The following is a 22,875-nucleotide window of genomic DNA, read 5'->3' on the forward strand; positions in this document are numbered from 1 at the left end:
GGAGGAGCAAAAATATGTTTTGTGAATAATTTCTTGTACAGCAGGTTATATGGCATTAAGAGGCGAGCCACCAACCCTCAAATCAGAATGCAGAGTATGCATCAGGAGGGGGGGTGTGGCCCGGAGATTGGTAGTTACGTTACTGTGCATGTGCTCTACTCTGCCTGTGGGAGGTGAGGGGGTTTGCTTGACAAAGGGGCGTGACCCCGAAACGTTGCAGTCTACACATTAAACGAGCAGGTAACACTGCAAATTGAATGCCTGTGTGCCGATCCTTTTTCGTTTGCTGTTCAAGGGAGGTTGCCGGATCCTCTAGAATCGAGCACCAGGCTGATCGACTGAAGGGTGTGCGTCGGTTCCCTCCATTCTGTGAGGTGAGGGGGTTTGTCAGCATTTTGGAAATAGCTGAAAATGGGGTCCTTATGGTTTTTAATTATAAGGGGGGTTGCTGTGCTATCCACAGGGCAGGAGGAGTCATATGGACAAAACAACAAACTTTTATTACATATAAGTGATGAGTGATACCTACAGTGAAAAGCAACCATTTGGGTTTTTTTGTGTGGTGCCACCATTAATGTGAATATGGTAAGTTTTTGTGATGACATGGGAGTGGCATAAACCTGGGAGTGGACAACACTGGCTTCCATTATTGGCCGTCCACCACGAAGGCATGACACTGGCCCACGGTACCATAGAAGTTGGACAGCACTGACGGATAATATCTGGCAACAACAATACCTGCCCTTTAGTTTGAAATTGCCAGCATCTGTCATGATGTTTTCTGAACAAACATTATTTCCATAGTTACTTTGATCTACTTGTTGATCACCCATAGGGAAGTTTGGCAGGAGGGTTAAACACATTGCTACTGTGCTAGACAATGCATGAAGCTATTTAACCCATTAAAAGGTGAACAAGGAAGCAAATAACTTGAACCTAGGTGCCTTGGCCTATAATGTAACTTGTGATTAAAAACTGCAATAAGCCTTGTATTGTTGCAGATCTTAAATGCCATGTGCCAAATTAAGGCCTTTTAAACTACTTCTGAACAGAGCTGTGTCATAAATTGGATTAATTCAGTTGTGGACCACTGGACACATGCACCGCCTTAAAATAAGAGGTGGAAATTGGGTGAGTGCTGACTAAAAAACTGCCATAAGCCTTTAGGTCCCTTCTGCAATGTGTAAACAATAAGGAAAAATCTAAATCTGTAAGAAAGAGAATCCATGGTCCAAAAGCGTATGAGTTGGTTCCTCCTAACCCCTCCATGATCCAAAAGCGTATGAGTTGGTCCTTCCTAACACTACTTACTGGACTTGCTGAGTAATCAATGAAGACGTTTCACCCCCCCAGCAATCATGCACAAACACTGGTACAAACGCGTACCACGATGCACAGATTAGGGGAGAGGGCCGGGGCCCACTGGGTTTTCCCCCAGTGTCCCACCAGCCCAGTCTGACCCTGCAAGCATGTAAAAAGTTTCATGTTTCTTTGCCAAAATCTGCCGAGTCTGTTTGCACCAGAGCCAACACAAAGCTTTGGAAGCAAACACAAAAGAGAAATCAGCATGCAGATAACAGAAGACTTATTTGGGCCCTGTCTGGCCCTAACCAAGCTGCACTGCAGAGCTGGCAGGTTTCTCACCTTTTTCATTAATTGGGTCCAGGGGGAACATATTTTTTGTGGCACAACACAACAGTGATCCACAGAACCCAGCAAGCCTACCCTCCCACTTCTTACTAAGCCTTCAGGTTCAGTTTCATTGATTGGTCTGCTGACCCTGAAGAGCAGGACTCAAGTGGTAGAACTTTGCAAAAGAAGCACATTTCCAAATAATTTTATTAAAGGGTGGTTCCCCTTTATATTCAATTTTAGTAAGTTATAGAATGGCCAATTTCAAGCATTTTCCCAGTTGGTCTTCATTATTTATTTTTATAGCTTTTTAATTACTTGCCCTTTCCCTCTGACTCTTTCCAGCTTTGAAATGGGGGGTCACTGACAAAAAGACCCTCTCCTATTCCTACTCAAGTCTTTTATTCAAATAAATGCATAGTTGCTAGGGTAATTTGTACCTGCCAATTTCTCCTTAATAAAAGTATTTGGGAAATGCTTCTTTAACAAAGTGGTAGGAATTTGCAAAAGGCGAATATCCTCTTTAATAGGTTCTCCCAGAGTATGTTTTCCTGTGTGGTAGAGATCATATATTATAAAGTATAAATTATAAGTAATGTTTCAGCAGTATATATTTTAATTGTAATATTGTATCAGCAATCAGCAAGCTGGTTAATCATGCCACCTAGTGTTAGAAAATGCTTCCAGTTGATTGTGAAGGTGAGAAGTTAAAGGGGTAGTTCACCTATAAATATTTTGTATGACGTAGATTGTGATATTCTGAGATATTCTTCTAGCAACCAAGCAGCAGTGTGAATGAGAGACTGCAATAAAATAGGTGAGGGCCTGAATAGAAAGATAAATAATAAAATGTAACAATGGTTAATGAAATGACAGCCTCACAGAGCAACAGATTTTTTTGTTTCAGGGGTCAGTGACCCCCATTCGGAAGCTGGAAAGAGTCAAAAGAAGAAGGCAAATACAGTAGTTGCTAGGGTAATTTGGACACTAGCAACCAGATTGAGGAAATTGCAAACTGGGGAGATGCTAAATAACAATAAAAAAACAATTGGAAATTGACTCAGAATATCACTCTTATCTATACCATACTAAAAGTTAACACAAAGGTGAACAACCTCTTTAATGAGGGTGTGAGAAAAAGTGATAACTGCTGTTATTATTAATTATTATTAATTAATGCCCTGACTGGAACTGAATCAAGGCAGCAGTGCTAACCCCCTTCAGGAATATGTCACGTCAGTTGAATTGCCACAGTTTTCTTTCTGCTACTTTTCCTGGTATTGGTACCAGATACACAGAATTGCTAGCTCTAGGTCACCATGGTAGACACACATTGTTTTAAGTATGGCACATTATTATTACTTTTAAAGGACAAGGAAGGTTAAACTAAAGAAGTAGCTAGAAATGTTGTACATTACGTTTTGTGCTTCTGTACCAGTCCAAGGCAACCACAGCCCTTTACCAGTAAAGATCTGTGTCTCCAAAGATGCCCCAGTAGCTCCCCGTCTTCTTTTCTGCTGATTCACTGCACATGCTCTGTGCTGCTGTCACTTACTGAGCTTAGGGACTCACTCACAATATACAGTACACATAGAATAGAAATGTCACAATATAAGGCTTATTAGTAATTTATACAGATAATTACTACATGGCAGCACAGAAACCAGTGCAACTAGCATCAGAATTTAATAATCAGCCCTGTAGTATCAGCTTACAGGGGAAGCTCATTTTCTGCTGGATAATTAGTGACGAGCCCTAAGCTTAGCTTCTCAACAGCTGCTCAGAGCCCACTGAGCATGTGAGTGTCACAGACACTTTCCAAGATGGTGACCCCCTGTGACAAATATGCAGGGCCAGTTTTAAGACAATTGGGCCGATTAGGCGCCAATGGGGCCCCGCACCCTGGCTGGAACCCAGTACACCCCCATTAATTTTTTAACATGGTCCGGCCAGAGCGCAGGCTGCGCTGCGCACACAAGGATTGGCCGACGCATGATGATGGCACGCAATGTGGTACAACGTCGCCGACGTGGGTGGGACCGTTGCCAGCAGTACCACTGCAGCCTTTCCGCCCACCACGCGCAGCCTGCAGGAACAGTTCCGAACAGCGTCAGACTCAGCTCCTGGCGCTGATCTCCCGCCTCCAATCTAGTTTCTCTGCCGTGCCTGCCAATACAGCATCACCCCCAATTATTAATATCCTCAGTCTGAGGATGATGATCATCTGAACAGAACAGACTGTTTTGCAAATCTCCCCAAAACGCCCAGTGTGGTCTGACCCTAAAGCGGGTCTTTTTGGGGCCAATAGTGGGAGATTAACATGCTTTTGGATAACTAAAAATGTAGTGGCCAAAAAGCCTAGAATCTCTCCATGTGCCATTGCCCTCTCTAGGGATTTACTTGATCCAAGACCCATAAACACTCTAACTTGCCTAACCCCCACCTACTGTCATGTGACTGTAGGGGGGTTTGGGATTCTCCAGAACATATCTGTTATCTACTGTGTATCCTGTGCTTGAATGGCTGTCCCCATGGCTACACAGCAGCTTGTTCATATAAACTATAGTAGTACTTATCTGTTATCTACTGTGTATCCTGTGCTTGAATGGCTGCCCCCATGGCTACACAGCAGCTTGTTTATATAAACTATAGTAGTACTTATCTGTTATCTACTGTGTATCTTGTGCTTGAATGGCTGCCCCCATGGCTACACAGTAGCTTGTTTATATAAACTATAGTAGTACTTATCTGTTATCTACTGTGTTTTCTGTGCTTGAATGGCTGCCCCCATGGCTACACAGCAGCTTGTTTATATAAACTATAGTAGTACTTTTCTGTTATCTACTGTTTCCTGTGCTTTAATGGCTGACCCCATGGCTACAAAGTAGCTTGTTTATATAAACTATAGTAGTACTTATCCGTTATCTACTGTGTATCCTGTGCTTGAATGGCTGCCCCCATGGCTACACAGTAGCTTGTTTATATAAACTATAGTAGTAGTTATCTGTCATCTACTGTGTTTCTTGTGCTTGAATGGCTGCCCCCATGGCTACACAGTAGCTTGTTTATATAAACTATAGTAGTACTTATCTGTTATCTACTGTGTATCCTGTGCTTGAATGGCTGCCCCCATGGCTACACAGCAGCTTGTTTATATAAACTATAGTAGTACTTATCTGTTATCTACTGTTTCCTGTGCTTGAATGGCTGCCCCCATGGCTACAAAGTAGCTTGTTTATATAAACTATAGTAGTACTTATCTGTTATCTACTGTGTATCCTGGGCTTGAATGACTGCCCCCATGGCTACACAGTAGCTTGTTTATATAAACTATAGTAGTAGTTATCTGTTATCTACTGTGTATCTTGTGCTTGAATGGCTGCCCCCATGGCTACAAAGTAGCTTGTTTATATAAACTATAGTAGTACTTATCTGTTATCTACTGTGTATCCTGGGCTTGAATGGCTGCCCCCATGGCTACACAGTAGCTTGTTTATATAAACTATAGTAGTAGTTATCTGTTATCTACTGTGTTTCCTGTGCTTGAATGGCTGCCCCCATGGCTACACAGCAGCTTGTTTATATAAACTATAATAGTACTTATCTGTTATCTACTGTGTATCCTGTGCTTAAATGGCTGCCCCCATGGCTACACAGCAGCTTGTTTATATAAACTATAGTAGTGTTTCTGAAGCAAATACCAGTGCAAGGCGACACTACATTACATTTTCATTAGTTTAAGGCATTTGGTGTTACTGTTCCTTTAAAGTTGAGTCCAACTGCAATTTTCTTCCAGAATGCAATTAGCTTCCCCTTCCATACATTTCAGTAACTTTACATAATCTCCAAATCCCATTACGCTCGAGTCGACATAACTTCGACGCATGCCCAGCAGCTTGATTCGTTTTCTGCCTCTGAACTGCGCAGACGCACGGAATACGTCACCCACTCGTCTTCCTGGGTTTCGGAACGCGTTTCTGATTGGCTTTTCGATCCTGACCATAGAGAGCAGTGGCTAGAGCGCCCGCCGAGTCAGCCATTGAACGTTCCCGTTGAGTACGCGCAAGTAGGAGAAATACGTGCTTCCCTCTGCTTCGGGACAGAGCCCGTAAGGTGAGAGTGTTGTGGTATTTCTTAAAATGCATTTGCTACAGGCATGGGCAGCAAGCGTCGCTCAAGCCGTTCCCAGGCGACTTGTAGGATGGACGTTCAAGATGTATTTCTAATACAGACGCGAGTATCCTGTAAAATATATCTTTATACACGGCGTTTTGTGATGCCAGTAGTTGTAAGGGTGTAATTTGCCATATGACTCACTGAAACCTGGGTATTGACTAAACCATTGTGCACCCAGTTGTAACATATAAGGATATCAGACATCACTGCAGATATTTACAGCTACAATGGCCATGGAAAGACTTCCTAACTTCTAATATCCCAATATTATTCCCCTATATTGGGCAAAAGGCAACAACAGATTCCCATGTTTTTGTATTAAGATGAAAAAGTAGCGGCTTGACGTTGGCAGATGCTTCTTTGGCTCCCTTAAAGGGGAACTAAAATTCTAAAATAGAATAAGGCTAGAGATGCTGTATTTTGTATCGTAAACATAAACACGAATTTGCTGCACCTCAAGCCTAATCAAACAAATGATTTATGCTTTCAAAGTTGTCAGCAGGGGGTCATCATCTTGTACGTTTGTTAAACATCTTTGCAAGACCAAGACTATGCACGTACTCAGTCTGGTCTGGGCTTCAATTGGGAGGTTAAGCATAGGGATCATCATAAATTATCAAAACAGCACAATTCAAATAATATCTGCCAGTATCAGACTGGCCCACGTAGATACCAGGAAAACTCCCGGTGGGCCAGGTGTCAGTGGGCCCTCCTGCTTTGGCATATTTCATGACTATTCCGTATTTCTATGAGAACAAAGAGACTAAATAGACTCTATAACAGATCATAGCATGTAAAGAAAAGAGACTAGAAGAATAGAGGTTGAGTGAGGAGAGGAATAATAATAGTACTGAGAGTGGGCCCCTGATCTAAGGTCTTTTGGTGGGCCCCTGGTCTAAGGTTTTTGGGTGGGCCCTGGTCTAAGGTTTTTGGGTGGGCCCCTGTTCTAAGGTTTTTGGGTGGGCCCCTGGTCTAAGGTTTTTGGGTGGGCCCCTGGTGTCCCAGTTCGACACTGCATAGAAGCTGATACAGCAAGACTGACTAATAATCAGAATATGTAGACTGCACTGGGTCTGCGTATACAAATCTCTACTTAGTCGCCGGCTGCTTTATAGGGAAACAAACAAAGCTGCTCGAAGTCAGGGAAGTAAGGTGGGGGTGTTCCCCCTGCTGCTTGAAAGTATGATGGTTGCCCTGAAGAGCAGTTAGGGACCGTCTGAAACCAGTCCGGTTTATTATAAAAACAGTACACATTTTTTAATCAAAGTATATTGGAGACCGATTTCTTTAAAGAAAGTAAGAATGGGATTTTATTTTTCTGCCTTTACATCCCCTTTAAAGGACAAGGAAGGTGAAACTGAGTGGGGTCCTATTTCTTAGACACCTCCAGTAAATACAGTAGCTTATTCTTAAACCCAGAACACAATTTCTGTTAAAAATGGGGTACTTTTTCCTTTAAAGGGCTGATTCACCTTTGAGATAACTTTTAGTATGATGTATAGAGTGATATTCTGAGACCATGTGCAATTGGTTTTCATTTTTTATTATTTAAGGTTTTTGAGTTATTCCGCTTTTTATTCAGCAGCTATTCAATTTGCTTTTAAGCAATCTGGTAGCTAGGGTCCCAATTACCCTAGCAACCATGCACTGATTTGAATAAGAGACTAGAATACCTATAGGAGAGGCCTGAATAGAAAGATGAGTAATAAAAAGTAGCAATAACAATTAATGTGTAGCATTACAGAGCATTTGCTTTGCAAAGAGTCAGAAGAAAAATGCAAATACCTATAAAAAATAAAAAATGAAAACCAATTGGAAAGTTGCATAGAATTGGCCACTCTTTAACATACTAACAGTTACATTAAAGCTGAATCACCCCTTTAAGTGTTGCACTGCCCTCTTCCAAGTGATCAGTTGCACTAGCACATTATATATTATTATGATATTTTACTGTGCATTTGCTGGACCTGAACTGTCAGGTGGAATCCCTGGAAACAGGTCTGGACTGGGAAACAAAATAGGCCCTGCTATTTCAAATACTCAGAGGCCCAAACAGCCCAATAAATGGTGATTGTATATAGGAACTTACAACAGCCCCTCTGGCATTTGCCAGAACTCACAGATTGCCAGTCATAGCCTGCCTGGAAAATCACAAAAAATTGACCAAATGGTCAGTGTGGTCAGTCAGCTACATCACATGATGAATATGTACAGTGGTGTAACAATTTCATCAGCTATATTGCTATCAATAAGTGTTAAAAAGCACAGCTGTACTTGGCAACACAATGACGTTGGCAGTTGAATAGCTCACAGCATTCCCCTCCAGTTAAAGGGATACTGTCATGGGGAAAAATTCTTTTTTTCAAAACACATCAGTTAATAGTGCTGTTCCAGAAGAATTCTGCACTGAAATCCGTTTCTCAAAAGAGCAAACAGATTTTTTTATATTTAATTTTGAAATCTGACATGGGGCTAAACATATTGTCAGTTTCCCAGCTGCCCCCAGTCATGTGACTTGTGCTCTGATAAACTTCAGTCACTCTTTACTGCTGTACTGCAAGTTGGTGATATCACCCTTTCCTTTCCCCCCCCAGCAGCCTAACAGAACAATGGGAAGGTAACCAGATGGCAACTCCCTGACACAAGATAACAGCTGCCTGGTAGATCTAAGAACAACACTCAATAGTAAAATCCAGGTCCCACATTCAGTTATATTGTTTAGGAGAAACAGCAGCCTGCCAGAAAGCAGTTCCATCCTAAAGTGCTGGCTCTTTCTGAAAGCACATGACCAGGCAAAATGACCTGAGATGGCTGCCCACACACCAATATTACAACCAATATTGCGGGTCTTATTTAAATTTCTTATTGTCTATATTTTACTCCTTTTAATGTTTTACAAAACTAGTTTTTGTCCCCGCCCACTTTTGATGGTGTTACTTCCAGTTTACAGCAACATCACTTCCTGATTGATGGTGGTCGGTGGGTTGCGGATAAGGCAGTTGTGGGTCACGGTCGGGTAGCGGATCAAAGTGGGTAAAAATGCGGGTTGTGGTTCGAGTCGGGCCCAGGTCTTAGAAATTGGTTCCGCGGAGGACTCTAGTGTAGAATGAACTATTTGCAGTGTAAACAGTATAATTTAGAAATAAAAACGACACCATAAAAATCATGACAGAATCCCTTTAAGTTATCTGGGGAGCGTTTCCAAAGGTTGCCTGTCCCTTAACTGTAATTCTCTATCATTTCTTTAGACTGTAAAGTCTGAAAATGTTTGGGTTTCTGCAAGTTATCTTTAATAAATATATTTTGAACTTTCAGGTAACAGACATCGCCTCTGTCTGGGAAAACACAGCTGATTTTCTGTCTGTACGACAAACCTCACTAGCCACCTGCTAAGTTCACAATGCCTGCAGCGGTGGTAGATAATAGCCAGGTGATATGCGAGGTGTGGGCTGTCAACTTAGAGGAGGAGATGCGTAAAATTAGAGAGCTTGTTCGAACACATGGCTACATAGCAATGGTAAGTCTACATTAATCCTGCCACTTTATGTTGGTGGGTTATTGATAAATTATCCCCCTTACCCAAGTGGCAGCTGGGACAGATTGGATTTTCTGTGTTCTGTGATTGTTGGTTGGTGCACATACAATCACTGTGTTCAGTAAGACGGCAATATACACGTCTGTTCAGCATGAGTCAAAAATGTTTTTGCCTATTCCATTAATAGAAAAGAACATGTGTTTCCTTTATAAAGTGTATAAGGATCTTTTGTTTTTTACCCTTACTAATTCACCTTCCTCCTGCAGTCAGGAGAGTTATTATAAAGGATGATAATGAGATTTGTATATCCCTTATTGCTGTCAATGTATAGAAAAGGAGTTTATTATACAGAGTTTATGGCTAATTGTATCAACTACCACCTTGCACAAATGCTTTGAAGGTCTTCGTAGATCGGATCTAGTGTAAAGGTAATTGTCCCAAATATGTGTTAATAATAAATGTAGCCCTCTTTTATTTTAGGTAAGATTAAAGGCACAGTAACACCAACAATTTAAAGTGTTTTACAGTAATGGAAATATAATGTTCTGTTGCACTGCACTGGTATACCTGATATGTTTGTTTCAGAAACACTACTATAGTTTATATTAGGGATGCACCAAATCCACTATTTTGGATTCGGGCGAACACCCTTATCTTTTGCGAAAGATATGTCAGAATACCAATCCGAATCCTAATTTGCATATGCAAATTAGGGGTAGGAGGGGGGAAACATTTTTTACTTCCCTGTTTTGTGACAAAGTCATGGGCTTTCCCTCCCCACCCCTAATTTGCATATGCAAATTCGTGTTCAGTTTGGTCGGGCAGAAGGATTCGACCAAATCCGAATCCTGCTGAAAAAGGCCGAATCCTGGATTCGGTGCATCCCTAGTTTATATAAACAAGCTGCTGTATAGCCATAGGGGCAGCCATTCAAGCTGAAAAAGGAGAAAAAGCACAGACTACACAGATAGCAGATAAGCTTTGTAGTATACAATGGGAGTCTACAGAGGTTATCTGTTAGTTACTGTGTATGCTGTACTCGATTGGCTGTCTCCATGACTACACAGCAGCAGTAACTTCTTTGTAGCAATGGGGGAAGCCATTCAAGAATAGGATACACATTAAATAACAGATAAATTCTAAAGAATTCCATTGTATGCTACAAAGCTTATCTGTTATCTGCTGTGTATCCTGTGCCTTTTCTCCTTTTTTAGCATTGAATAGCTGCACCCATGGCTACACAGCAGCTTGTTTATATAAACTATAGTAGTATTTATCTGTTATCTACTGTGTATCCGGTGCTTGAATGGCTGCCCCCATGGCTACACAGCAGCTTGTTTATATAAACTATAGTAGTACTTATCTGTTATCTACTGTGTATCCTGTGCTTGAATGGCTGCCCCCATGGCTACACAGCAGCTTGTTTATATAAACTATAGTAGTACTTATCTATCTACTGTGTATCCTGTGCTTGTATGGCTGCCCCCACGGCTACGCAGAAGCTTTTTTATATAAACTATAGTAGTACTTATCTGTTATCTACTGTGTATCCTGTGCTTATATGGCTGCCTCCATGGCTACACAGCAGCTTATTTATATAAACTATAGTAGAGTTTCTGAAGCAAACACACCCATTTTACCAGTGCAGTACAACAGTACATTATGTTTTCATTAATTTAGGGCACTTTAATTTTTTTGGTGTTACTGTTCGTTAAGGGTTATGGAATAAAGGAAATTAATTAGGCTGTATAGTTCTGTGTCCTCTGAAAATACTGGTACATCATTTGCAGTACCCTTCCTAATGAACAAATTTAATAAAATTATTATAAAAAATATCATCTTGTGCAGACTTACATCTATGCAGTTGTACTGGGATTTGTATCGGACAGCTTCAGTATGAATGAAATATATATATATATATATATATATATATATATATATATATATATATATAGTAAAGAATGGACCCGCACTCCAATGTTCTTAGTGAAAAAAATTTTTTGTGTTTTATTCACAATGCATATCCAACGTTTCGGTCCACGTTGGGACCTTTCTCAAGGATGCATCCTTGAGAAAGGTCCCAACGTGGACCGAAACGTTGGATATGCATTGTGAATAAAACACAAAAATTTTTTTCACTAAGAACATTGGAGTGCGGGTCCATTCTTTACTACATATGCAAAAAACTTGACCAACGCACCCATCATCTAAGAAATCCGGTAAGAGTGCGCTCACCACAATTGACTTTATATATATATATATATATATATATATATATATATATATATAAAGCATCTCTATTCTAAAGCATCTCATAGGCCTAATGTTAAACCCAGATTTATTATTTATATTTTTACATTTGTTTTCTTAGGACACAGAGTTTCCTGGTGTTGTGGTGAGGCCCATCGGTGAATTCCGGAGTACAATAGATTATCAATACCAACTGTTACGCTGTAATGTTGATCTTCTGAAAATCATTCAGCTTGGGCTTACTTTTACGAATGAAAAGGGGGAGTACCCACCTGGCATCAACACGTGGCAGTTCAACTTCAAGTTTAACCTCACGTATGTTTTCCATGATTTAAGACATGTGGTTCATTCTCTTCTAAGTCTGCTGTTATTTTGCTGCAGTTGCAAATGCATGTTAACATTCTTGTTGGTATAATACAGTGCTATTCAACTTTTCCCATGTAGTTCATAAGTTATAGCTTAAAGGGATACTGTCATGGGAAAACATGTTTTTTTCAAAACGCATCAGTTAATAGTGCTGCTCCAGCAGAATTCTGCACTGAAATCCATTTTTCAAAAGAACAGATTTTTTTATATTCAATTTTGAAATCTGACATGGGGCTAGACATATTGTCAATTTCCCAGCTGCCCCCAGTCATGTGACTGCCGACGATACAAAGAATCCCTTGGACAGACTTCTTAATTCACAATATGTAAATGTAATGCTTGTTAAGGCTAAGCAATCTTTCTTTACATTATTATGGTATTTTGGGTGTTGGAGGTATTTGATATATAGTCAATTATTTCCACACCGATCCTCCAAATGACTTATGGTCAGGCTCTTCAACAGATTAGTAGAGTAGCCATCTCCACAGCAGTATCATGAATGATGAAGGAAACTGGAGAGCCTTCCAGTGGGAATAAATGTAGTTTTTATTAAAGCACTGCTTTAATAAAAACAACATTTATTCACACTGGAAGGCTTTCCAGTTTCCTTCATCATTCAATGTATTTGATATGACTGCCATGTTAACGCAATCATGGCTGCTGCACCCACGGCATGAATACAGAGAGAACTAAGGCTTCCTTTGCAGTTTAAGGTAATCACCGAGAGTGATTTCAGTCCATATGGATATAATAGAAGAATAATTCCTGTAAATCAGAAAAAAAGACTTAACATGTTGTGTTTGACTTCTGTTACAGCGAGGATATGTATTCTCAGGATTCTATTGACTTGTTGGCAAATTCTGGGCTTCAGTTCCAAAAGCATGAAGAGGAAGGCATAGACACACTGACCTTTGCAGAGCTGCTTATGACATCCGGTGTGGTGTTGTGTGACAATGTGAAGTGGCTTTCATTTCACAGGTAGGGTTCATTGTTTTCAATATTTTGATCTTCCTTGGAAATTATGAACATCATCATGAGTATAAGTAGTTTGAGTAGGGAAATAAAGCCATTTCTTTGAGATGAGTCTAGTTGGGCTTACCCAGGAATTCAGCATCAGCTATTCTGCCCCCGATTTGCAAGGTTCATTATGGGAGAAGAAGGCAGTTGATCAAACCAACTGCTGCTTTTAAACCCCTGCTTGATTATTTCTTCATTATCTGTAAACCCGAGACACTAGCAACAACTGATGGGAGGAACTCCTTTTTACAGAGCTAATTATCTCTGCAGTTGATGGGAGTATAGTAAAGGGTAAAAAAAAAAAAAAGCAATGGTCCTTCAGTGATTTATAATTTAAATTAAAAAAAAATTATTAATATTTAATTTATACTTGGGACAGTATACCTGCTTTCCACATAAGCAAAATAAACAGGACTTGAGTTCAAAATGTATTCTGACTATTCTAGTATTAATATTTAATTTATACTTGGGACAGTATACCTGCTTTCCACATAAGCAAAGTAAACAGGGCTTGAGTTCAAAATGTATTCTGACTATTATAGCAACACAAGCTATTTTTTTTGCTTTTGTTGAACACCGAAATTTTTTTTCCATTAACAAATTCAGTTTGCTACTAGCATTACCCTGGGAATTTATAGTGGCATATACACTGAATTGAGTCCACACAAGATTTCCTTTCAAACTGGAGAGCTGTTTTGGGCTTATTGACTTCCAGCCAAAGGGCAATTTTATGTCTGAGAGAGACAACACCCATAATTATAACATGTGCCATAAGTGTCAGGGAAACCTCATACTGCCATTTTTTTTCTGTTGAATGTGGTGTGGGGGAGGGAAGCCTTTGCCGGAGGCCTATAGGTCTCCATACACGGGCTGATAAGATGCCGACAGACATGGTTGGCAGCTTAATGGTCAGTATATGGAGCTCTCATACTTGCTTCCACGATCAATATCTAACCGAAAATCATCCAGATGACGATCTGCTGGCTTAAAATTTCTGATGACCACCTCAGTTCATTGATGCAATCCTCCTTGTGATACGATCATTGGGCCCTAGGACCCACAATGGGATCAGCCCAATATTGTCCACCTCTCCCTTTGGATCTGCCCATGTACGGCCACCTTAAGTTATATACATGTCTTTTGTTCTCCTTTTAACTGATACACATTTTGTCAACTGTGGTTATATTTTGACTAAACAGCATCACCTTATGTAATTGGCTTTTGGTATCTAGTGGTGATAAGGGTGGTGGCAGATTAGTCGTCCATCGACAAATCGCCTCTTCTTCGTGCGACTAATCTCCCCTAAATGCCTTCCCGCCAGCTAGAATGGAAAGCATTTAGGGGAGATTAGTCGCCCGAAGAAGAGGTGATTTGTCGCTGTAATCTGCCCCAGTAGCCTCGTCTGCCACCACCCTAAAGCAACTGGACATTCTGAATCTTCTTGAAAGCTTTTCTCCACTCATCAGAGTGGTCTCTTCAGTTTAGCTCAATGAATAGGATAGAACATACATTTTGCCTGTTGTTGTAAATTAAGAAATACTGTGTCTATGGTTTCTGTAATTTCTCCATGTCAGCTTGGGGGACACAGGGACAGTGGGGTATAGCTGGTGCATCTAGGAGGCAGGACACAACTAGAAAAAACTGGATCCTCCCCCACTGGCTATACCCCCAGTAGGCGGAGTTCCACTCAGTTTAAGTTGTGTCCTCAGGAGGATAGGACATATTCTCTCTTCAGAGTATTTTTTTGTTTTTATTCATTGCTCAGCTAGACTGACACCCGGGGTTGTTCAGGCCCTCTACACTGTGTAGAGGTCCATACTGACAACCCCCCACGAGGGACCTGTCTCCGGGGTCGGCACTGCCTTTTGGCACAGACCACCCAGCTTGATTATCTCTTCTTTCCCCTTCAGGATAAGAAGTTTTGCTGGCCGGATGACAGAGCACTGAGGGCCTAATGGGGTAAGTAACTCGTTATTCCCCCTGGGACCTCCTCAGAAGCAGCAAAAGGGTGTGTGTGTAAAGGAAGGAACAAACCCTTTTATTTTAGCAGGTGCGCGTCTCTCAGGCCTGCAGTCTGAGCCGCACCGGAACATTAAGCCGGTTCCTTTTGCACCGCGCTCCCTTACTCCAGGCGCCGCGTCTTCAATGACGTCACCGCCGCCATTCTCCGCTATCCCTTCCCTCTTAAGGGACTGGGGAGATTACTCCTGTCTACTGCTCGAGTCCCGCATCCTGCCTACAGCTCCAGAAGGCAGTGGGGTACCACTGGTGCTTCTGGGACACGCACACCTGACAGCTGATCCTCCTTCCCTGCTTAACCCCTTGCAGGTTAGTGTTCTGCTGCGCATAAGGGCCACTAGGGACCCTCCAAGGCTGCTCCCTACGGGCTACCCTTTTTGGAACTAGACTGCTATCATGTCTGAAGGTCAAAGTGACACCCTTTTTTCCAGGGCAGCGGGGGGGAAAAAGATTCCCACGGCCTCTGTCAGATATCTAGCCTGTGCCAAATGCCGCAAACGTTTGCCTTCTGGGCACAAAGATCCCATTTGTTCCAGGTGCAAGCCTATTGAGCGTGATTCTGATTCCGCAGGTCCACTCATCCCCCTGGCAGACCAGGCCGCTCAAGGGGAACCCTCTACTCAGCCCAGGGACCCTTCCCCACACAAAGCCCCCCCTTCTCCTCCAGAATGGGCTTCCCAGCTGGCCACTGGTATTCCAAAACTTGCACAATCTCTAGACAAGCTTCTGGCAAGGCTTGAAAATCCTAAGGGAAGGGCAACTAAATGCAGAGCCCCATCTCCCTCTGACGAAGACAGTGATTCTCCTGCCAGGAATTCTTCCTTACAACCATTAGTTTCGGGGGATGAGGATGACCTATCTGAAGGACAGCTTTCTTTCAATTCGGATCAAGATGAGGAGGAATCCCTCAGACCGTCCTCAGACTCGGTGGATTCTCTAATTGCCTCTGTTTTAGAGACTCTTCACCTTCAAGAACCAGAAGTCTCAGCTGACTCTTCTAAGACTCTTTTCAAGCGTCACAGTAAGACTTCCCCTGTTTTTCCTTCTCACTCTCAGCTCGACCATATCATTCAGCAAGAGTGGGACAAACCTGAGAGACGTTTTCAAACAAACCGCCGCTTCCAAAAGCTCTATCCTTTCCCAAGCGAGGTTACTGAGAAGTGGTCACTGCCACCTTCAGTGGATGCACCAGTCTCTCGACTGTCCAAAAATACTGCTCTCCCAGTCCCTGACGCCTCCTCATTCAAGGATTCCATGGACAAAAAACTAGAGAGCCTTCTGCGGTCTCTTTTTTCAGCTTCGGGCACTTCCCTTCGACCTGTTTTAGCAACAGCCTGGGTGAGCAGAGCCATTCAATCCTGGTCTGATTCTCTTCACAACGCTATCGAATCAGGGGCCCCACGACATGAACTTTCTCAATGGGCCTCTCAGATAAGGGAAGCAAATGATTATATTTCTGAAGCCTCCTTAGACGCTGCTCAAGTCATCAGTAGGTCTTCGGCACTCGCTATTGCAGCCCGTAGATCCTTGTGGATGAAGTTATGGCCTGCTGACTTTTCTTCAAAGAAGTCCCTGACCTCCATACCCTTCAAGGGTAAGTTGCTCTTTGGGCCTGATTTGGACAAGATTATCAGCCAAGCTACTGGGGGAAAAAGTACTCTCTTACCTCAACCCAAGGCTCGGCCGACTTTTCGCAGAAGAAATTTTCGTGGCTCCCAGACAAGGGGCTCGAGATCCTCCCCTCCGAGACAATCATTCATGGGACGGGGACGCCTTGCTAACAAACAAAGACCAGCCTGGCACAACAAGAAGTTCACTCCGAAGTCCGGGGACAAGTCTACTTCAGCATGACGGTGTCATTACGCCTCCAACCACACCAATAGGAGGGAGGCTAAGTCTGTTCGCCGACGCTTGGCTCACTCTTGTTCAGGATCCATGGATCCACGAAGTAGTAACTCGAGGTTATCACTTAGAGTTTTCAACAGAACCTCCTCATCGTTTTTTCATGTCCAGACTTCCAGTTCAGCCAGACAAGCGAACAGCCTTTCAAAGTGTCATCTCCAGACTCCTCCTCTCAAAGGTGATCACTCCAGTACCTTCAAGAGACTGTTTCAAGGGCTACTACTCGAACCTCTTTGTAGTACCCAAAAAGGACGGTTCAGTCCGGCCCATCCTAGACCTAAAGGAATTGAACAAGTTCATTCGCCCCCGACGCTTCAAGATGGAGTCTCTCAGGTCTGTCATTGCAGCAATGTCCCCGGGACAGTTCCTTATCTCAATAGACATAAAGGATGCGTACCTGCACTTACCCATTTTCCTTCACCATCAGAAATACTTGAGGTTTGCCTACCAGAATCATCATTTCCAATTCACAAGTCTTCCCTTTGGACTCACGTCGGCCCCTCGGGTCTTCACCAAGATTATGGCTGCAACCACAGCGGTAATCCGTAGTGCAGGGGTATCCATCACCCCTTATCTGGACGATCTGCTCATCAAAGCTCCATCGATTCTAGAGGCTTATCGCTCCATCAATATATCCCTGGACATGCTACAGAAACTAGGTTGGGTCCTCAATTTAGCCAAGTCCTCTTTGACTCCCAGTCAATCCATGGTTTTTCTGTTGATGCAATTCAACACTCTAACACAGAGAATATCCCTTCCTCTCGAGAAGGCCCATCATCTTCGATCATTAGTGAGATCCCTACTACAGAAACGGCAGCATTCCGTCAAGTTTTGCATGAAGGTTCTGGGAGTCATGGTTTCCACCATAGAAGCGGTACCGTTCGCCCAGTTCCATCTCCGAGAACTTCAATGGAACATTCTAACAGCGTGGAAAAGGCGATCCCTGCTACAGGAGATTCGACTGTCTCACAAGACGAGATTATCTCTTCAGTGGTGGCTGAAGACTCGCCACCTAACATTAGGCAGACCGTTAGGAGACCCTCACTGGCGGGTACTCACCACAGACGCAAGCCTGTTCGGCTGGGGTGCCGTCCTCGAAGGGAAACCAGCACAGGGTGTCTGGGATTCGGAGGAAAGGAAGTTACCGATCAATCTGCTAGAGATCCGAGCTATCCGCCTAGGCCTCCTTCATCGGCAGCGAGACCTGACAGATCAGGCAGTGAAAATTCAGACGGACAATGCCACGGCAGTGGCTTACATCAATCACCAGGGGGGCACAAGAAGCAGAGCAGCCCTAAACGAAGTCAAGCTCATCTTCCAGTGGGCGGAAAGCCGTCGGTCCACGCTTTCAGCAATATACATTCCAGGTCTCCTGAACTGGGAAGCAGACTTCCTAAGTCGTCAGTCCATCGACCCAGGCGAGTGGTCGTTAAACGACGAGGTGTTCCACGAAATAACTCTAAGGTGGGGAATACCGGAGGTGGATCTTCTGGCGACTCGACACAACCGCAAGGTGGAACCCTTCCTAGCTCGGTACAGAGATCCTCTAGCCATAGACGTCGACGCTCTCACGGCGGACTGGACATTTCGCCTGGCTTACGCCTTTCCTCCTCTGCCCCTCCTCCCAAGGATAATCAGAAGACTTCAGAGGGAGCGGACAACCCTCATCCTCATTGCTCCAAGGTGGCCCCGCCGCTCTTGGTTCACAGAACTTCTCAACTTGTCAGTAGAAGATCCCTGGACGCTGCCTCTTCGGCCAGATCTTCTCTCACAGGGTCCAATTCAACATCCAAACCCATCATATCTAAATTTGACGGCGTGGCTCTTGAGACGAAAATCCTGACACAAAAGGGCTTCTCCAAAGCCGTAGCACACACTATGTGTGCAGCAAGGAAACCAGTTTCAGCCAAGGCCTATCACCGAGTCTGGTCCACCTATCGTCAGTGGTGTAACCGCAACAGGGCAGTTTTTCAGAACTTTTCTCTCCCCAATATCCTAGAGTTCCTTCAGGAGGGGTTATCCAAGGGCCTATCCCTAGGCTCTCTAAAGTCCCAAATCTCTGCCTTGTCCGTCCTGTTCCAGAAACGACTAGCACTATTACCTGATGTCAAGACCTTTATGCAGGGAGTCGCACATGTTGCTCCCCCGATCCGACCACCAACTCCTCTTTGGGATCTAAATCTTGTGTTGAAGGCCTTACAACACCCTCACTTTGAACCAATGGGATCTGTGTCCCTTCAATGGCTAACCTGGAAGACAGTTTTCCTTCTGGCAATCGTTTCAGCAAGACGGGTTTTGGAGCTCAATGCTCTCTCCTGCAAACCTCCCTACTTGGTTTTCCATCACGACAGAGCAGTACTTCGGACCATTCCTTCTTTCCTTCCCAAGGTAGTCTCAGAATTTCACCTAAACCAAGAAATTACGGTTCCCACGTTTTGCCCTTCACCGTCCAACCCCAAAGAGGTGGTGCTACACTCTCTGGATCCAGTTCGGGCTCTAAAATTCTATCTTCACAGAATTAAGGACATCCGCAAGTCTGATGCTCTTTTCATTCTTCCTTCTGGACCCCTCAAGGGTTCCCGAGCCACTAAACCTGCCATTTCCCGTTGGATCAAGCAAACCATTCAACAAGCCTACATGGTACAGGGAAAAACGCCCCCAACCAGAATTACTGCCCACTCTACCAGAGGGATGAGTACGTCCTGGGCCTTCAGAAACCAGGCATCAGCAGAACAGCTGTGCAAAGCAGCTACGTGGACTTCCGTCCACTCCTTTTCTAAATTTTACCATTTTGATACCTTTGCGGCTTCTGACACACGATTTGGCAGAAAGGTGCTTCAAGCCGCAGTGGTTGTTTCCACATAGGCCTCACTCTCCCACCCGGGGTTAGAGGGACAGCTTTGGTACGTCCCCACTGTCCCTGTGTCCCCCAAGCTGACATGGAGAAAAGGAGATTTTGTGTACTCACCATTAAATCTCTTTCTCTTCAGTCGCTTGGGGGACACAGGGCTTCCCTCCCTGGAATGAGGTTTTCATTTTTCCGTCAGACATGTTACGGTTATTGTCTTACATTACAAGTTTTTTCTATTTTACAAGTTTTTTCTATTAAGGTTATATTCCTGTTGACTTTGTTATAAACTGAGTGGAACTCCGCCTACTGGGGGTATAGCCAGTTGGGGAGGATCCAGTTTTTTCTAGTTGTGTCCTGCCTCCTAGATGCACCAGCTATACCCCACTGTCCCTGTGTCCCCCAAGCGACTGAAGAGAAAGAGATTTAACGGTGAGTACACAAAATCTCCTTTTTTTTCTGAAAAGAATATGAAGCCAGTTTCACTTCCTCATCCCGAAGAACGTCAAAGAAGCTGATAAAACTAATAACCAGTCTCTATAATTACCAGTCTCTAGGCTGGTAGGGGTTTGTTTGTTCAAAGGTAGATAGAGAACTCAGAACAATTTGAACTGTTACCTGCTTTAGACTTATATCCGCTGGATCAGGGGTCCCCAACCTTTTTTTACACAAGCATGAAAATGTTTAGGGTGCCAAAAAAAGGATATAATTGGGCAGCCAATTAATTAAAGTACATCATTGGCGGTCTGTTAGTCCTGTGTGGATTGGCAGCCTAAAGGAGGCTCTGTTTGGCCATAAACCTCATTTTTATGGAACTAAAATTAGCCTCAAAGCCAGAAATTGAAAAGTAAACCCCTTGGTTTGAGGCCACGAGCCACTTGTTGGGGATCACTGCACTAGATACTGTATATACCATGACCTGGATGAATGAACACCTTCATAGGCATACTAATTGGCTTTTGTTTGTCCTTACAGTGGCTATGACTTTGGCTATATGGTAAAGCTTCTCACGGATTCCCGTCTGCCTGAGGAGGAACATGAGTTTTTCCATATCTTAAATCTCTTTTTCCCGTCTATCTATGATGTCAAGTATCTGATGAAGAGCTGTAAAAACCTAAAGGTTGGTTCAACTAGCTAGCCAGTTACTTTGTACTGCTCAGTTCCTGGTCAGAATAAAGTTTGGTAAGAAAGCTAAGGGAGTTTTGTTACTGCTACAGTCTGGGAACAAACAGAAGGGAATAAAGGACTTTTGGGCATATTAACATTTCAACATTGCTGTTTAGTAATCCAGACTATTTTTGAATAATGTTTAAAAATATTGTAAGCAACTTTCAAGTATATGTTGACGTTTCCATTGGTTTAAAAATTATTAGAAAATGTAATTGCTATTGAACTACTGCTTATGACTCCTGAAAAAATGTAGCAGAAGTCAGCTGATGTCCTGATCTTGAGAAGAATTGACTTCTGCTACATTGTTTTAAGAATCGGAAAAGGAAAAATACTATTCTGAAAAGGAATTATTTTTACAAATGACTGGGAAACCAATCTGGGATATCTAGTACAATGAATGCACTGATTATAACTCAGTAGATTAAATAATTCGGTCTTTTTGTATATTATACGGCATCTAGACCAGTTTTTTTTTAAAAAAAAAAAGTCTTATAATTATACTTTATTTTCCATCTGTTCATTACTTCTAGGGTTAAAGTTAATAGTCCCTCTGCTTGTATTTTAAAGGGAGGTCTTCAGGAGGTAGCTGACCAGTTGGACTTGCAGAGGATTGGTAGGCAACATCAAGCAGGCTCAGACTCTCTGCTGACGGGCATGGCATTCTTCAGGATGAAGGAGGTTAGTTCATGCTGTTGCTATTGAACTAGGCATTACCATTCCCACTACATGATATATAACATGTATACTGACCATGGTTTAAAAATGCATTTAATAATTGACCCATTTCACTTTAGCACAGCAAAGGCAGGTAGTCTTCTTTATTTGTTACGATTTATCTTTGGTGTGACACTTTCCACTTTTACATTATTTCTTCCTTTACTTATAACATTGATCAACAAATACAGTAACTCTTGTTATATGACGGAGCTGTTAAAGTGAAAATTGATGGTGCTGTTCATTTTCAAGTCTCTATATACACTTGTATCTTTAAAAAGAAAATGTAACATGACCATGTATAGGGAATATATTTAAGATGTGTTGGGTTCTATTCCTGTTCGGCGACTGATATAAAAGATGCATATTGCTGCTAGTTTTTGTCTTAATGAAGGGTAAAGTGGATAAGGAGGCATGATTTCGTTCAAAAAATATAATTTGCTATATCTCGGACAGATTTGACGTCTTAACTATAAGCCGTCCAAGTTGCAGCGTAGGCAACCATGGGCGTCCACATATAGGGGCAAGGGGGGGGCACTGGCCCCCCTGGACTTGTACTTCATGCCTATCTTGCCCATGTGCATCTGTAAAGGCACAGCCCGAGACCCTGAGGGAGAAGGCACTTACCCTGCCACATGATCATCAGTGTCAGACTGGGACCCCAGTGTCCCACCCAAAAGCCTTAGACTAGGGGCCCACTCTCAGTACTATTTTTTCTTCTCTCCTCGCTCAACCGCTATTCTTCTAGTCTCTCTTCTTTACATAATATAATACTATCATCTATTATTCCATCTATTTAGTCTTTTTGTTCTCATAGAAATAAAGAATGACCATGAAATATGCCAAATGTTTAGCAGCATGAGGGCCCACCGGGAGTTCTCCTGGTATCCCGGTGGGCCAGTCAACACTGACTCTAGGTAATTACACCTGGTGAAACATTTTTATTATCATACCTCCTTTGTCTTTGTGTTGCCTGTGAAAATGTTATGTGCTGCTCGGACACCATATGACTTTAAGTATTTATATAACGTAAATGATACACTTTGTCCCAACTCACTGCAATGTTGCTTCATTCAGTAACTGCTTAGACATCCCACTATGCTGCACAATAAAAAATTTGTATATTTCTTTTTTTAAAAAGGTATTGTGTTGTTACAAACATGAAATATAATGTGCAGAACATTTGAGTAGTTGGGGCCCCTGAAATGGTGCATTTTGGAGAAGAGAAATACCTAGGGTTGCCACC

At 42.7% G+C, this 22,875-nt stretch overlaps 1 protein-coding gene across 2 annotated transcripts in view; it reads left to right on the forward strand.

Moving 5' to 3' along the window:
* The first annotated feature begins 350 nt into the window (after window positions 1-350).
* The window catches only part of LOC108712625 (CCR4-NOT transcription complex subunit 8), a 36,258-nt gene continuing 13,733 nt past the window's right edge, over window positions 351-22,875 (forward strand). Inside the window, exons 1-6 of one of the 2 annotated variants that reach the window (XM_041588022.1) lie at window positions 351-374; window positions 9,124-9,325; window positions 11,715-11,908; window positions 12,776-12,937; window positions 20,721-20,865; window positions 21,483-21,593. In XM_041588022.1, coding sequence (XP_041443956.1) covers window positions 9,209-9,325; window positions 11,715-11,908; window positions 12,776-12,937; window positions 20,721-20,865; window positions 21,483-21,593 — 729 coding nt within the window. In that variant the 5' untranslated portion in view covers window positions 351-374; window positions 9,124-9,208. Of the gene's footprint in view, window positions 375-5,588; window positions 5,746-9,123; window positions 9,326-11,714; window positions 11,909-12,775; window positions 12,938-20,720; window positions 20,866-21,482; window positions 21,594-22,875 lie in introns of those variants that run through there. The other variant, XM_018254929.2, reaches the window with a different exon arrangement.

Source organism: Xenopus laevis, chromosome 3S, assembly GCF_017654675.1.
Source record: "Xenopus laevis strain J_2021 chromosome 3S, Xenopus_laevis_v10.1, whole genome shotgun sequence".
Lineage (NCBI taxonomy): Eukaryota > Metazoa > Chordata > Amphibia > Anura > Pipidae > Xenopus > Xenopus laevis.